This window comes from Chlamydotis macqueenii, chromosome 15, assembly GCF_036417535.1.
Source record: "Chlamydotis macqueenii isolate bChlMac1 chromosome 15, bChlMac1.mat, whole genome shotgun sequence".
NCBI lineage: Eukaryota > Metazoa > Chordata > Aves > Otidiformes > Otididae > Chlamydotis > Chlamydotis macqueenii.
Genome location: NC_141570.1, coordinates 5,328,050 through 5,344,637, shown reverse-complemented (window position 1 = coordinate 5,344,637; position 16,588 = coordinate 5,328,050). Strand labels below are relative to the sequence as shown.

The 16,588-nt window shown below is 49.0% G+C and overlaps 1 protein-coding gene across 10 annotated transcripts; it reads left to right on the top strand.

Annotated features, from left to right (window-relative positions):
- The first annotated feature begins 286 nt into the window (after positions 1 to 286).
- On the top strand, positions 287 to 15,917 carry CHST12 (carbohydrate sulfotransferase 12). Of its 10 annotated transcripts, none has more exons than XM_086760057.1 (8): positions 287 to 440; positions 825 to 1,014; positions 2,578 to 2,680; positions 3,349 to 3,638; positions 3,920 to 4,073; positions 4,722 to 4,829; positions 5,018 to 5,508; positions 14,135 to 15,917. In XM_086760057.1, the coding sequence occupies exon 8, from the start codon at positions 14,230 to 14,232 to the stop codon at positions 15,487 to 15,489; it is 1,260 nt and encodes a 419-aa protein (XP_086616183.1). In that variant the 5' UTR covers positions 287 to 440; positions 825 to 1,014; positions 2,578 to 2,680; positions 3,349 to 3,638; positions 3,920 to 4,073; positions 4,722 to 4,829; positions 5,018 to 5,508; positions 14,135 to 14,229; the 3' UTR covers positions 15,490 to 15,917. The 10 variants fall into 10 exon arrangements, with proteins under 10 accessions (XP_086616183.1, XP_086616182.1, XP_086616176.1 ...); XM_086760056.1 differs by having other exon boundaries at positions 3,184 to 3,638; positions 5,366 to 5,508; XM_086760050.1 differs by having other exon boundaries at positions 3,184 to 3,638.
- Positions 15,918 to 16,588: the final 671 nt, after the last annotated feature.

Genomic DNA, 16,588 nt, shown 5'->3' with positions numbered 1-16,588 from the left:
GATTTAAGGTAGATTAAGTCCATGCAACTCTGAGCCTTAGATTAAGGTCCTATAATTACAACGGGTGATTTCTGCTGTCGAGAAACACATCCCTAATCCCTCCTGGTGCTTGTGAGGAGACTGCAGCCTGCACACGGTGCTGCACTGCAGTGCAGTTGCCTGATGTAGGTCTGTAAAGCAACCAGGTACCTCTAGCATAAAGTTTAAGCTCAAGAATAAAAGTATAAATGGTAGATACCTCACCTCTATTTGGAACTTATTCTGGACTTGTGTTTTAATGGAAAAACTGGATGGCAGCGCAGACTGGGATTGTTGGTTCTTCTATGGTCCAGTCACCCTGTGTTTGTGAAGTGTTTTCCATCTCCAAGATGGCACTGCGTCCAGGCATGAGTTCATGTCAGAGAAAGCAGCAGCATCCCTTTCTTCTGGATAAACTATAAGTAGGTGTCAGTTCCCTCTCATTATTGCTAGTCACCCACCTAATGCCTCTGTATCCCTTAGGATTTAAGTCATTTGTAGTTAAAACAGGACACTAAAGATATTCAACAAGTATCTGTGTATAGGCAACACTTTGTGAGAAGATGGGGAAAAGCACTGTTCTCCTTGCCATGGAAAGATCACATAGGAGGTCTGTCTTACAGACTTCCAAATGGGCGGAAGCTAATTGCGCTCTTCTGCATGGTTTGTCCAGCTCCAGAGCAGCCTGGACTAATTAGTTCTGCTGCTGTCACGCAGGTTGGACAGATAGAATGAAGGGCTAGGCATGCATCATTAGAGGTATGTCACCATGTCCCAGAAGTTCCTTTCTTTTTTTTTCCTGGCAGCTGAGAACGAGAGAAGGCTCAGGGTGCATGCAAGTATGACAAGCCAGCAAAGGAGGAGGAAGATGAAAACAAAGAGGAGGAAGATAAGGAAGGGGGTATCATAGATTCACCTGAACCTCATGAAGTTACAGTAGCAAGAGAACAGATCAACCTGCTGCTGGCAGAACAGCGCAAGACGGCGGCCCTGAAGGTGAGGAGGTGAAGGTGGCCTTATGGTCACAACTCTTACCTCTACCCCATGGGTGCTTGGGGGCAGGATGGCAGCAGGGTAACTCGAAGAGGATGTTGTGCTTTTGGGCTAGCACTGCAAAAGCAGCATGGCATCTGTATTGCAGCTGGACTCCTAAATACCTTGGGCTGCTGAAGGAAGCAGCATGGGAACAATGAAGTTTGCATTCCTGCCTCTGTCCCTGTGTTTTTTAGGATAAAAGAAAATCACTGTCTGGGCTTGCCCACCCATAAGTGAGCTAATTCTTCCTATTTTCCCTTTCTGGGATATTTTGAGGGTTTGTCACTCACTCCTTCAATATTTTGGTAAACAGGTCTGGTGAGATTTTGTTTATTTGTTTGGTTTTTTGAGGTTTTTTTTTTTTGTTTGTTTTTGTTTTGGTTTGGTTTTTTTTTTTTTGTAGCTAACATTAACATTCGTGAGTTCCTGGCCAAATATGCAACACTCTGAGTGACTGCTGAAGGAGACTGTCTTATCTGGAGGCCTCTGCTTGCTCATGGCACAGTTGTTATTGAAGTCTTCAGGTCTCCCCTGCAAGAAAGGAAAGATGCTGCTGGCCCCTTTGTCTTTGGAACACGTGTGTGTTTTGAGACAGTAAGGGGCTGCCAGGAAATTGCCAGTCTTCAGCAGGGAGTCCAAGCAGCAGCGTCTCCTGTTTATTATGATTGCCTAGAATGAATGAGACAAAGAGTTGGGTTTCACCTTGAATAATAAACTTAATGCCACTCATGTTGTTATACGAGAGATTAAACTACTTTGGGTGCCCTTCCACCGGAAAGGAGCAAATAGCAGGTGGCTGGAACTATGGAAAAGCACATCAAGGTATCAAGAGTGTCTGTGTGACCACAGGCTGAGAGCCTGGGCTAGAGGAGGGGCTTTACAGCAAGAAACATCTGCTGAGGATCTACTTCTTCCCTCTGCCTGTAGCCCCACAACAGCCCTTCTCTGGATGTAAGTCAACATCTGGATCCTAATGAAGATGAGATCAGAAAGGGTCTACCTGGAACATGCAGGATCTTCCCTGCGGGGTGAAGTTTGACATTCCCTCCATCCCTTGAGTCAGACAAGTAATGTGAATCTTTCTCATTATTAGACTTCTCTAGGGCATGGGGACCTTGCAGCTCCCAGCTAAGTCCCCAAAGCTGGGAGATACCGAACTAGAAAAACCTCTAGAAACGAATCTGTTAGAAACGAGTTTCCTGGTATACTGCTCTTGCAAAGTAGCTCTGTGCTTTAGCAGGAACCTTCTCTGCAGAGAGGGCTATAGGAGATGTTTGCATTTGCTTCTGTTGATTGGGGAGCATTTAAACCAACTAAAGTAGCAAAGTCTGTGAGAATCGGGGGACAAAATCTCTCTCCATGAATCCTGAAGTCCTTCCTTGCTGCGTTCTTTATTGCCATGTTTACCAGGCTTCTGGCTTTCCGCACAGCTTGAGAGCTCTCATCTAGACATGTTTCATCTCTCCCTGTTGACAAAGGGCCTGTGCTTTCATCTGTTAACCGCTTGGCACGTTCTCTTCACAGTGGCAGCTGCAGATCATCTAATACAACACCCTGTAGGAAGGAGTCTCTGGATACCCATCACAGCCCAACTTTCTCTGGTTTGCCAAAAAGCCCAGTGCAGCAGGTCAGTATGGCAGGAACTGAATTGAAGGCGTATTTTTCATGGATAGCACCTTCCTCATGTGATGGCAAAACATGCACAGCAGCTAAATCTATTGTATGCGAGAAAGGTGAACCTTGGCAGGCAATAAAGTCATTCCCAGAGCACTGGCCTTGGGTTTAAAGCCTGGGATTTAGTTAAGAGGCCAAGGCTTAGCTGCCACCTCCAATTCTGGCTCTCCATCTATCTGGTGCGACCGATTTCACACAGCACCCTGGAACAGGAGGGAGGGTTAGGAGCTCATCAGTCTCTCCCTCACCAGCTGACTCATTTTGTAGCTTTGGCTCTATATGGGAGATACAGTCAAAAGATGTTGCCTTTGTTTCTGTATACATAGAAGTTTGTTAGAACAGTATTTCAGGTGAAATTTAATGTCTTCCAAATGTTTGAAAGCGCTTTGAAGGGGACAAGTATAAAAGCTTTGAATGGAAAGCAAATTGTGCTGCAACTGGTTTGATTTTTAGCAGAAATTGACAGGATTGCTGCAGGAAGGATGACTCCCAGGCTGCGTTCCCCCACATCTCTAGACTTGCATGGGAAAAAGTCAGCTGTGGACACTGCTGCTGTGCCACTGAGTCTGGAGACCTTGAAGGAAATTGCTGCCAACACCAAAAGCATCTCCCTCATTGCAGCCAGTTGCTGTTCCAGAGCCCATTGCAGAGACCCTGGGAACGAAGTCTCCTCAGTTCACCTCCCTGAGGAGGACATGCTTGACCTGAAGTATCTAGAGGCTAATTCCACGCCCAATTATCAGACAAGAGACAGTGCAAGTATTGGGAGTTTGCTGTCAGAGCCTGGAGCTGGGAGCCAGCTGTGCTCCCCAGCCAGGGGAGTGCTGAAGAACAGGAGAGACCAGGAGGTGTCTGCTGAGAGGACAGCCAGAAAGAAAACATCTCGCTCTCTCGAACCAAACTTCCACAGGGTAGGTCCTCTGTTTTTCTTTCTAAAGGGGATGGGTTGAGCAGAAGGTATAGACCCAGTGGAGCTAGGGTGATTTTTTTAAATATAGTACGAGAAACATAGTACAAACTGTGTAAAGAAACAAATTAAATATCTTTATTCTTCTATTATGTCCTTGACCTCCTGCCTAAACAGCAAGCTAAGCCAAAGTCAGGTGTGAACACAGTATTTTTGGTACAATGTGGTGACAATCAGAAGTGAGACATCACCACTGAGGTTAACTCTCAACTTGATGTCTTTCAGACCTTGAAAGCTAAGCATTGGACTCCCTCAAGCCCCTATACAAACAAAGCTTGTGAGAATCACCTACATCGAGCTAGACTCTTCCATCAGTCAAAAGCTGCGAGTAGCACATCCGTTGCTGCAAAGGTCAAGGTTCCTATCGGCCACCATTCAGGTAGGGGCCAAAGAGCCGCTGGCGACATCTTGCATCAGCTCTGTTGGAAGAGATGGATTGTCATGTCAGAAATAAGCCAGAGTAAAGGCTAATGATCAGAACTATTAGTAATCTGATCTTAAGTGGGTTTTTTTTTTTTTTGTATGGTCCAAGTCGCATATCCTTTGCAGATCACTGCCTCAACTGTGCCTCTCTCATCTAAGGGGAAGAATTAGTGTTCAGTTGAGGTTCACATATAACAAGTTGCTGATCTCAGTCTAGTCATTCAGACAGCTTCACACCCAAACCAAGCCTCAGCAAGGAGACCAAGACATGACAGACTGCCCTGACCATCTGTCAGCTTCAGCTGTTTTGCTTTGTGCAGACACACAAGGTCAGGATGAGTTTAGGCGAACTGGGTACCCAAATCCCATTGAATGTAGCCAGAATCCTTTCCCATCCTGGCAGGGGGTGCTTACTGATGCTACTTAGTTCTTCTTCCTTTTTTTTAACTAAGAAATTGTTAACTTTTAAAGAAATTGTTAACTTTTGATTTACAATGCTATAGTTTATCTTGGCTAGCTGTTGGTGACTTACGCGTTGCAAAATGTTTTTTAATCTGTGCTCTGCTCCCACTGTTTATAATGAAGCTCTCCCTGCCTTTGACAGAGGGGACTCCACAAGAGGTGCTGCCGAAAGACAATGCTCCTGCAAGCACCAGGCAGCAGAGCAACGCTGACCGCAGCAAAGGACGGGTCCTACAGAAGCAAGTCAATGGTGAGCACACAAAATATCAGATTGGCTGGCTCAGGAGGCACTACTATATTCTTCAGCACTCACACTGTTGCAATCTGCACCTAAAAGAGCTGTAAATGCAACACAAATTGTCCAGTTGGGAAAGCAGTCACATGGGGAGGGGGTTTACAGCTAAGTTTTAAGCCCTTTTTTTTTTCTTTTTTCAACAGATGACATGGGCAACATTCCAGAACGAGTTATACTCCATGTACCTCTTAGCCAAAACTAACCTCTTAAGAAGAGAAAATAACATTTTCAGAGGTGTTCATAATCCTTGTCTAATCCATATGTGAAGTACCAAGTTTAATCTGTGTTAGCCGTATGACAACATACTGCTTCCACTGAAAGCGTCACCTTGGGATTTTCTCAAGGCAACGATGTGCAGATCCTGGTGCCTTTGCCAAACTCACCCCTCCACAGCCCGTGGCAATCTGTCTCTTCCGCATTTTGACTGGCAATGAGACTCAAATTGAAGTGTGAGAAACTTGACCGAGTGCTTCATCTTCCCTCGCTTGCAGGGCCTGCAGATGGTGCCAGCAGTCGGCACAAGCAGCAGCCGGTCGCCCGCTTGGGGAACCAGCTGAATAGACGTCACTGGGGAAGCAGGACCTGCTATGGCCCCAAAGAAGTTGCAGTTTTGAGACTGCTGGAAGTCAAGGAAGTAGGTGCAGAGAGAATGTACCTTTAAAATGTATGTTAGTTTCTGTGTTGTGATGCTGAAAAGCAGAGAGAAGGCTAGCAGGGGGGAGAGAGACCTTATAAATTGTAAATTACTTTTTCCATACTCCTACCACATGTTCTTCCTCTGTACTATGCACTCGAGCTGTTAGCTCCAGTTTAAGACAAATAGGATGTTAACAGAGTCCAAGAGAAGAGGAAAACCTCATTTTCCCAGCAGTGTTGACATCATCTGCCTCCCAGAAGATGCCAGCATGGAGCCCGAGCTGCCGTTTTTTCCCGGGGGCAAAAGTGTGGATGCCACCCATGCATCCAAAAGGCGCCCTGGCTATTAAAACCAAATGTAAATGCCTTAGAAATAGTTTCCCCTTTCTTCCCTGCTGTCCCTGTGTGTTGCTGTGAAGCTGGGAGGTGTAACGTGTGCCTGGAATGCTGTTTGGGTGAGCAGATGTTTGGCTGTGAGAGCAGCCAGTGATTGCTCTAAGCTCTCTTCCATCTACAGAGCGTTTCAGGTCTGACTGCAGCCCGGAGAAGCAGCATGGTGATAGGGGAAGACCCTGATAAGAGCTAGCCTGGAGGTGAACCACAGGAATGTGTTTTTCTTTTTGGAAAAAAGTCTCCAGCCAGCAGTCTTCTCCATAAGGGGCTTTTTAAAAGTATTTTCCCAGCTTTTTAAATATGCTGCAAATAAATTTGTTTCTGGTCATACCACTGGATAAAATAGTGACTCTCAGTCCCAAACAGGAGCAGATTCCCCCCCTAGGTCTGCTGAAGTATCTGTCTTGGGCAGGTTCATACATTTTTTCAAATGGCTGAAGAACTTTTTTTTTTTTTTTTTTTTTTTTACAGCTGTAGCACTTACAAAGAATTATCCTATGTGCTCTTTCTGACTTGCTGTGTGACACTGGGCACACTCCCTCTCCCTCTGTGCCTCTTGCTTTGCTACCTGTCAAGATGAGGAGGGTTAGCTCACTCCAGGGATGAGGAAGCTTAAATTACTTTTATTTATAAAATGCCATAAGCCACTGAAGTGGGGATGCAATACAAGCGTGTAAGATTGCATAAGGAAGTGGCCAATTTTCCTTATGAAACAGGAAGAGGAGTGATTGCGAAGTAAGAAGGTCAGGAAAACTTGTTCCACAGAGCTGACTATTTCACATAAACAAAGATATAAAAAAAGGACACACAGATAAAATAAGCACAGACTGTGTGTAAAACAAACCTGTGCCAGCAGGTCTTGAGCCAAGCCTCTATTTACAAGACCTCACGTGACCTGCAAGCACTGAAGGGACCAAAAGTGAGGGGAAAAAGAGTTTTCCAAGCGTATACATCTCCACTAAATACCTTTGGGCTGAATCACCATGAAAAGTTGCAGTGTTCGGAGCTATTTCATGCGAAGAGTGGGATATTTGAGCCAACTGCATCGGTTTGATGCTGTATCTCTGAGGGGAGGTTGTGTAACACGGAGTTTGATAATTTGCCATGACTGTTGTGAGGAGTATGGAGCTGTGTGATGTGCTAAGTTCCCTGTTTTTAAAATCTACATTTAAAGTTTGTTAATAAATTTAAAACTTAGGGATTGGGATCTCAGAGGTAGAATCTGTAAATTATCATTTGCAGCTTTGAGAACTGCTGGAAACTGAGTTGCAGCCCGTCTCCTGCACAAAGCAGGACCACACTTGATTTGATCCTTGATCACAAATATGAGTAACAAAGGAAGCTTAAACTCTTCCAGGCATTTCAAGCAGTGCTTTCTATCCTTGCTGTATCCAGTTATCTGTACTTTGCTCCTAATAAAGAGTGCTGGGCTAGAACCCAAAAGGCTGGGTTTTCTTCTACAAAACAGCATGAAACTGTCTCAGGATGCTGCATCCATCTGGGGATGGGACTGCTGCCACCGCATCCGTTGCTGGCTCTTCCTACTGCCCATCCTGGCCCTGGGGCAGGGCAGGTGCTGAGGGAGGGGGGGTTCTTACCTCTGCAGCCTCTGAGCCCCCAGCTGCAGGGAAATTAAATACCCGCACAGGGTTACGCTGTGCCATGAGTCCTCCACACAACCTGTAACATTTAAAAATTAGTTTTAGGTCAAACTTTCCTGCTGTAATTGCTCGAAGTGGGGAGGGGGGCGGGTTGGCAGCGCAGCCCCATGTCAGAGGGCTCTGAGGAGAGAGGCACCTCCTCAGCGTTTGCTACCGGTCTCGGTCTCCCTCCGGCTGCGGAAAGGAGCCGGGGCTGCTGTCCCCCGGTGCCAGGGCAGCCCCTCCACTCCCAGCCTGGCCTACGGGCCCTCCGCCCTCAGGCCCCGGGCTCCCACCCTTCCCGCCGGGTGGGCGAGCAGCCGCCAGGCCGCAGAAGCGGGGCAGGGCGGGCCGCGGCCTCCCGCCGGCGGGCGGAGCGGCGCCTGCGCCGCGGCCCCGCGGGGACCCCCGTGCCCGGCGTCTCGCGAGAGGCGGCGGCTCCCGGGTAGCGGCGGGACCGGGACGGGCAGCGGGAAGAGGAGGAGGAGGAGGAGGAGGAGGAGGAACGTGCCGCTGCCCGGGTGGGAGGTGAGCGCGGGGCCGCCCATGGCGGGGCGGGGACGGACTCAGCCTGCGGGACAGGGCAGGGCCCGGGGGGCCGCTGCCTGCGGGGACGGGGTTGGGCGGCGGCGCTGCCCGGGGCGCGGGTGAGGCGGTCCCGGCGGGGGGTGCCGCCCCGCGGCGGGGCCGGGGCCGGGCGAGCTCCGGTTATGAACTGCGGCCGGGGCGCGGCGTCCCTTCCGCGCTTCCCTCCGCTCCCCCCGGCGGCCGCAGGGTGCCAGGTAGGGCGCGGCGCCGGCCGGTTCCGCGGACGGGGCTCCGTCGGCGGCCGGGGCGTCGTGCGGTGGGCTGGGCAGCGCTGCCCGTCCTCACGCCTCGGCCGGGAGGCGGTGGGGTCTGCGGGGCCTCGGAGGTCTGCGGGGTGGCGGGCGTCTTTGCGAGACAGTTTCTCTTCTCCAAACCGTCAGACGCTGGCTTTTCCCCCTTCTGCTGGGCCTGAGGTTTGGTCGCAACCCGCTCGTCCGGCTTTCCTGTCTTGTTCCGCAGTCAGTGTCGCTTCTGGACTCGGGAGCGTCTGCGGTCCAAGGAGCTGCAAAAGCAAACCCAGGAAGCAGCCTCCTCGGCGGAGCGTTTCCATCGACAGTAGAGTGTGGCTTCGCAGAGACGGCTGTTAACGTGGTTAATCCCGCTTGGACCTCACACACAGAACTTCAGGGCAGAGCTGGGCTATAAAGAGGAGAAAACTGTGCTTGAATCCGGTGTTTGCAAGGCAAAGGCGGGCGGTGCGAGTGGCAGAGTCTGGTTTCTGGCCCCAGTATTGACATACGACAAATGCGCGGGCTATGGGCACTGAGGCTTGCTGAGATTTTTCTGTGTTCCTGAGTCCAGGAATGACAGGTGTGCTTGAAGTTTGTGACAAAGGTAACGAGCGTTACAGCAGGACATGCTGTGTTTTGGGAGTTTCCTGCTGGAAATCTTAGGAATATGGTTATTGAGACAATTTCCAAGTATGGATGTTAAAAAAGAGGCAACCGGTGCTGCCAAGCCTATACAAACCAGGCTTTGTGGCAGCGGTATGAGGGAAGGTGCTGGGATAGCTACATAGATTAGGAACTTCATTTGCTGGTCTGTGCTAAGCTGGGGTAAAACGTGCAAAATTTTGTGCTTACACTGTGCATTTATACTGAGGTAACTGATGATTTCATTACATGGGTTAAAACTTCCCCACTCTGCAAAGGATGTTAGATTTTTGGAAAGCTGGGCAGGAGCAATTTATTCAGTGATGGCCAAGTGCATGAAACTCATTTCTGAGCATGAAACTCTGCTTTGGCTGATGGGAGCTTGTTCTCCTGCACCTGTAGGAGGTTAAACTGGTTCCACTTCTCTAGAGCCTGCTTATTCCCTAAGCGTAACTGGTAGCAGGTGCATACCATGAGATGCGGGTAAAGAAGGTTTCATGAGTTGAGTGATTGCTGGTGAAGGGAGGTGCCCCAAGGGAAAGTATGCACTTGAAGTTGGGTTTTTTTTATATAGAATCATAGAATCGTTTGAGTTGGAGGGGACCTTTAAAGGCCATCTAATCCAACCCCCCTGCAAGGAATAGGGACATCTCCAACCAGATCAGGTTGCTCAGAGCCCCGTCCAACCTGGCCTGGAATGTTTCCAGGGATGGGGCATCCACCACCTCTCTGGGCAACATGGGCCAGTGTTTCGCCACCTTCAGTATAAAAAAAAATTCTTTATGTCCAGTCTGAATCTACCTCCTTCTAGTTTAAAACCATTACTAGTCGTCCTGTCACAACAGGCCCTGCTAAAGAGTTTCTCCCCGTCTTTCCTGTAGGACCGCTTTAGGTACTGGAAGGCCGCTGTAAGGTCTCCTCGGAGCCTTCTCCAGGCTGAACAGCCCCAACTCTCTCAGCCTGTCCTCATAGGAGAGGTGCCCCCGTGGCCTCCTCTGGACTCACTCCAGCAGGTCCACATCCTTATGGTGAGGGCTCCAGAGCTGGATGCAGTACTGCAGGTGGGGTCTCATGAGAGCAGAGTAGAGGGGGAGAATCCCCCCCCTTGACCTGCTGACCACGCTCCTTTTGATGCAGCTGAGGATGCAGTTGGCTTTCTGGGCTGCAAGCACGTGTTGTCAGCTCATGTTGAGCTTCTCATCCACCAGTACAGGCAAAGCCCAAGCAAGCTACCTGAAATCCTGTATCATCTCACATTGGAATGAGCGGGTGTTGGAGGACGTGAGCTGGTGCTTAGTGCCTGAGCTGTGCCTTGTGCTTCCTCACAAGGAGTTAGGAGCAATGGGAGAGGGGCCTGGGGCCTGGGAAAACACAAAGCAAGAAGAAATGAAATCTGCACCCAAGCTTCTGGAGGCACAGTCCCTTCAAAACCATCGCCGTTCACAGAGAGGAGGTATTGTTCCCCATCTCTGGTACCTACCTGTGTGTAAGCTCCTTTATTTTCTTTAGGCCTTACTACCCTGTAAGTGAGCTGGAGTTACTTTATTTTGCAAAGTGGGGCTATGAAAGAACGTTGTTGTTGCACAAATCCAAGAGAAGAGGAAGAAAGAGACAGAAATTACTTAGGCTGCTGTTTGCCCAGAGAACAAACAGTTACAATTGGGCTGTGAAGTGCAGATAAGGTTTACAAATCCCTAAGGAGTTGCATCTGCAATAGCTTTTGCAATAAGAGCACTGGGAACACATTCCCCCTTTCTGATTTTAAATGAGAGTTTAAGGTGGTTATTTGACATGGCAGCTTGTGATAGAAGAGCATGGGACCAATGACCTTGAACCTCAGTGTCATTCTCAGGGCTGGGATGGAGAGAAGAGTCCTTGGTTTGCACCCAGGCCAGGTTCGGATTGGAGATGATCGCAGGATGTCTGCTCAGGGGACTCTGTAGGATGATTATAGCACTTGGTCCGTTTCCCAGTCTGCCAGCATCGTGTCACAGAAGGAGCTTTGTGTGGATCCTGGTGCACGTTCTTGTTGGCTGGTGACTTTGGGTTAAACTTGAATGTAAATTCTTGGCTCCTCCTGGAGGCTTTTCCTTTTGAGTCTGGCAAGGGAAGGATGGAGGCGCGTTCCCTCTGATGTGCACAGAGACCTCTAATTTGTGCTTTCAGTCTGGTGTCTTTTATGAAGTGCTCGGGAAGAGGATGTGTCGTAGTCCAGAGAGTAACTCTGTTTTCTGCAGCGTTTTTCTTGTGAGGAGGAATTAAGCGGTGTTGTTGCTCTTTTCCAGGGCTCCTCTCTGGCATTGATAGCGTTAATAGAAGCGGAGTCATTTCGATTCTATGCTGCTTGCTGCTGTATGTCTTGGAATAGCCAAACGCTCTGGCAGGCCTGCGTGCTGTGTCCTGGAAAGCAGACTCGGGCCCTTGGGCTCCGCTTGGTAAAGTTACATTGTGGTGGTGGCTTTGACGAAGAGTCCTCCTTCCGTCTGCCCGAGGAACGCGTGTGCCACACACAGCGTCTCGTTTGCTTCTGTCCCTGCTGCCGGAAGGGTGATCTGTCCGCGCCAGGGTGGGACAGCTTTGCAGAAATGCGAGCAGGCTGCTGCACTGCCTGAAGCTGTGGAAGCTGCTGGGAACAGGGATGGCAGAAAGGGATGCTCCGTGCAGCTTTCCGGGCTTGCTGCATTCCAGCCAGCCTAAAGTCTCAAACAGCGCTGGAAACTCAGTGTGCTAGGAATTAAGTGCGCAGTGGGCACGCTATTCATCAAGAATAGGAAGCAGTCCCTGCCCTGAACAGCTAACCGGCTCAAAAGCAAGAACAGACTCGGGCAAAACACAAACCCAGAAGTGTGCCAAGCAGTAGGCTTGGCAGCGTCACTCCATTATCTTCTGCTGTTGGACTGAAGTGCTGACGCACATATATAATTTGCCCTTTCTTTAACTCCGTGCTCATCTCTCTGGGTGTTTCTTCTTAGATCTGCTCCATCCTGAATCTTCACTAACTAAACGTAGAGAATTACTGCTGAGTAATACCTGCTTCTTGCTCCACAGAGTGCCAGGTGTTACGTCTGCAGTTCCTCCAGCTCTTCTTCACATGCAGAATAAGAGCCTGGCTCCTGGAAGCACAGCATTTGGTGTTGCAGTGCAAAGCCGTGTGTTAGGCTACAGCTACACTGAATTTCTGGCTCCCCCTGCTTCCAGACTGTAAATAAAAACACGAGGGTGGAAAAACCCTAAACCTTTGGTTCTGGGTTTTGTGTCTTTTGGGACAAGCTGAGCTAATACTTTGATAACCATATCTGGTATTGTTCCTGTTTGTTACTAAATGCTGGTCTAATGCTTTTGGTCTAGTGTTTGAAACCAGGACTTTGTTAAAATCTGGCATCCCTGAGCCGCGCAGATGGCTCTTTAGACAAGTTGTTCAATGCACGGTTACTGCGAGCTTCAAAGATGCTGAGCACGTTTCCCCCAGGAAAGACAGAGCTCAGCACTTTTGCATATCTGAACTCTCAGGTTCTTCGCATCCCTGTACAGGGTGGAGTTGGTGCTGCTTGGGGGTGGTGTGTGAACTGGCTGGGGAGCAACCTCTGTGTTTCGGGAGGAAGAGAGACCCAGTCTTCATTTTGAAAAGCTGTTGAGGGCAGCTTGCCCTGAAGTGGTTTTGTTTTCAGAGCTGGTGTTCGTAGTATTTGTTCTGAAGCCGTTAGAAAGAATGGAGATGTCTGCAGGAAGGACAACTCTTGTTTTCTGTAGGTGCTGTTCTGTGTTTATAATCAGGGGCTGGACTGCACTTGGAGCGGAGGAGGAGATTGGAGTGACTGCTTTTTGCTTGTCTTTTGATGTTAAACTTTGCGAAGAGAGACTGTAAAACAGCAAACCTTTGTTTCTCCCTCAAAATATCAGGTAGCTACTCCTCACTTTACTATGTTGTTCTTCCCTGCCTGTAGGCACCGGCTCCTTGAACACCTGGGGAGAGAGCGAGGCTGGTTTGCCAGCCTGCCTCTGCGTGGAGCCTTGGACCAGAAAACCTGCAGCAGGGTGGGGAGATGGGTCTGCTGGAGGAGCTTGCTGGTGGATGAGGGCTGGGAGTCAACAGGGAAGCAGGTGGCAGTTAAAAGATGGGACTGGTTGAAGTGAAAAACCAAACCTGCTGCACCCTCCAGAAAAGATCTTCTGAGCTGCCCTTTCAACAGTGATTTCTTGCCTGTTTGGTGATCAAGAGTTGTTAGGTATGAGTGTGATAGAGGTATAAATAATGTTAAACCAGGAAAAGAGGTCCTGACTCAATGTGTTGAGTCCAGACATGGACAAAGGCTTACTGGAGCATCCTTAATCTCAGAAATCATTCAGTTAGAAGTAATCATTCATCCAGATTTTTATTGATGCGTGGCTCTTATCGGGGCCATATCCCTTTGCAGGTTTTTGTGGGAAGACTGTTTGTGTAACCACTGTTCTTGACAAAATGAAGTAGCTACCAAGAAAGGTCACGGAGGTGACATCTGCTGGGTGTCTTCACGCAGAGTAGATAAGATGGTGCGTTCAGGTCAGTGATGTTCTCTCAACAGGGGCTTGCCACTGAAGCAATAGCATCTTCAGCTTTGTGTTTATAACTCTGGTAAGGTCTTTGTTTTCAGCACAGTGGTACAGAGCATCTTCATGGGGACATGAGACCACAGTGTGATACCACAAGCTAAAATCATGGACCTCTTCCTGTTTTCTATGTTTGAAAATCAAGGAGATGTGAAAGGTAGTTGGCTCTGCGTACTTCTTGTAGTTGTATTTTTTTTAATACTTTCAAACTTCCCCCTGTAAACTCTAGGCCTGAAGTCTTAATGTTGTATTTATTTTTTAAATGAAAACAGCTTTTCCTGAAATCACGTGACTCTAGAAGCTTGATATTGATAAACAAACCATGATTGCTATGGAAACTAGTAAAACGGCAACACGCTACGCTTCCTTTTGGCCAGAGTCAGCGCTTCTCCACAGGGTCTCTACGGGTACCTCGGACTCCCACAGCTCTCCCCATACAGAAATGGATAGTCAGCCCCACGGCGAGTCTTGGTTGTGCAAGGTCATTCTCTCCAAACCAGAGTGATTAGGGAATCAGCTAACATTTTTTCTTGTACCTTTCCAGGCTCCTGGTCTGCAGCACCATGCTGGCTCCCAAGCCTCACTCTGCAAGCCTAAGGTGAATCGAGGTGAAAGCCAGCTATCAAAGTAGGTGTCAGGATGACCAAAGCACGGCTCCTCCGTCTCTCTGTGGTGCTGGTCTCCATCTTCATGATCCTCCTGATCATTGTGTACTGGGACAACGTGGGAACAGCTCACTTCTATCTGCATACGTCCTTCTCCAGGCCTCATTCCCCGGGAGCCATCCCTGGTATCACGGCAGGTGAAGACTGGGAAGCCTTGCCAGATGTGGATGAATTTTTGGCAAAGTTGCTTAGTTCGAACCTGAAACAGAACAACTCTATCTCCCGAAAGACAGAGCAGCTACTCATCCAGGGCTCCAGCAAGCCTGTGGTGAGCAATTTGGAGGAAAACGTGCGGGGCTATGACTGGTCTACGCACAACGCCAGAAACAGCTTGGACCAAGAGAAACTGCAGATAGAGAGGCAGAGAACGTTGCGGGAGTTTTGTGCCAATTCCAGTTTGTCTTTCCCCACTAAGGGCCGCTCCTTTGATGACATCCCGAACTACGAGCTCAACCACCTGATCGTGGATGACCGCCATGGCATCATCTACTGTTACGTCCCCAAGGTGGCCTGCACCAACTGGAAACGGGTGATGATTGTGCTAAGTGAGAGCCTACTGGACCAGGGTGTCCCATACCGGAACCCTTTGGATATCCCCCGGGAACATGTCCACAACACCAGCACCCACTTGACGTTCAATAAGTTCTGGCGCCGTTACGGGAAGTTCTCCCGACACCTCATGAAGATCAAGTTGAAGAAGTACACTAAGTTCCTCTTTGTACGAGACCCTTTTGTCCGCCTCATCTCTGCCTTTCGCAGCAAATTTGAGCTGGAGAATGAGGAGTTCTACCGGCGTTTTGCCATCCCCATGCTAAAGCTGTACTCCAACCATACCAACCTTCCCACCTCTGTTAGTGAGGCCTTCGGGGCAGGCCTCAAAGTCTCCTTTTCTGACTTCATCCAGTACTTACTGGATCCTAGGACAGAGAAGATGGCCCCCTTCAATGAGCACTGGAGGCAGGTTTACCGTCTGTGCCATCCGTGCCAGATAGACTATGATTTCATTGGGAAGCTGGAGACGCTGGATGAGGATGCTGCTTATCTATTGCAGCTCCTCAAAGTGGACAGGCTGCTTCGCTTCCCCCCCAGCTACCGGAACAGGACTGCCAGCAGCTGGGAAGATGACTGGTTTGCCAAAATCCCGCTGGCTTGGAGGCAGCAGCTCTACAAGCTGTATGAAGCAGATTTTGTACTCTTTGGCTACCCCAAGCCAGAAAACTTGCTTAAAGACTAAAACTGGTTGGGTGGTGGGTGTGGGAGGGAACATCTGAAATACCAAAAATGTTTAAAGCGTCCTCATTTTTTGCTCTTAATTCCCTTCCCCATACAGGTTGGTACAATGGAATATATTTTTTTCTACTGCTTTCCCTTCCGTTTTTGCAATAATGCCAGAGTCCAGGGTATTCCAGCCAGCTGTGCGTATGCAAAAAATGCCAGATTTTTTTGTTATCATTTGTCTTCTGGGTTTTCTTTTTTTAAAATATCCCCATGTTTTGCAATGGGTCACTGCCCTTGGTCACTCTGCCGGCTATGTCCTTCAGTAGCTTTTTATTAATACTTTTTTAAAATTAATATATTTAAGATATTTAATACAAAGTGTGTGTCGTGGCAAAGGAGGGGAAGGAATAAAAAAAAAAAGTAAAAGAAAAACCCAAGAAATTATGCACCTGCCTCTGTTTGTTGTCTCAGGGCTGCTGTTTCGGAGGTCTGAGGTTTGCAGAGCACTCGGATCTCTCTGGGAGCTGGGTTTGTCGGTGGTGCCTTCACCAGAAAGGTCTGCTGACAGTTTCTGTGAGTTGGGCTCAAGGCAGGTCAGATGGGTCAGTGATTCTGCCAACAGCCCTGGAAGAATACCAGTGCCCCAGCGCCGTGCGCTGCTGACAGCTGGGGAGTGTGACGCCAGGGTCGCAGGAAGGAAATGGTTGTTGGGAGCAGTGACGCCAAGCCCCGTGGGCTGTTTCGGGATGTGCAGGTGGCCAACACGGTACCTCTGCACTGCTTTGCCTTTTGACAAAGTGGTGGTGGGACTCTGCTTTTCAAAAAGCTGAGCTGCTGCTCGTGATGCTGCATCCCCATCCACTGCCTTTCTGTTTGTACCGGTGACTGATGCAGACTTAATCGTCTGCCTTACTGGGACCCGCTGCAGGAGTGATGGTTGCCCACTGTGCTATAGAAGCATGTGGGCTGCTTCCCAAAGGAAATTAATGCTTTTAGAGAGACTTTTTGTGTCTCATCAGCTGAATCTGCTTCTCTTTTTCCTCTGAATTGCTCTGCAAAAACTGTCTGCTTAGCAGATTTGGGCAGGCAGCTCTTAGGCAGCTCTTTTAGAGCTG

Excerpts from the sequence above, each read along its gene's own strand:
- CHST12 (XM_086760058.1), top strand. The coding sequence starts at position 14,230 with ATGACCAAAGCACGGCTCCTCCGTCTCTCTGTGGTGCTGGTCTCCATC.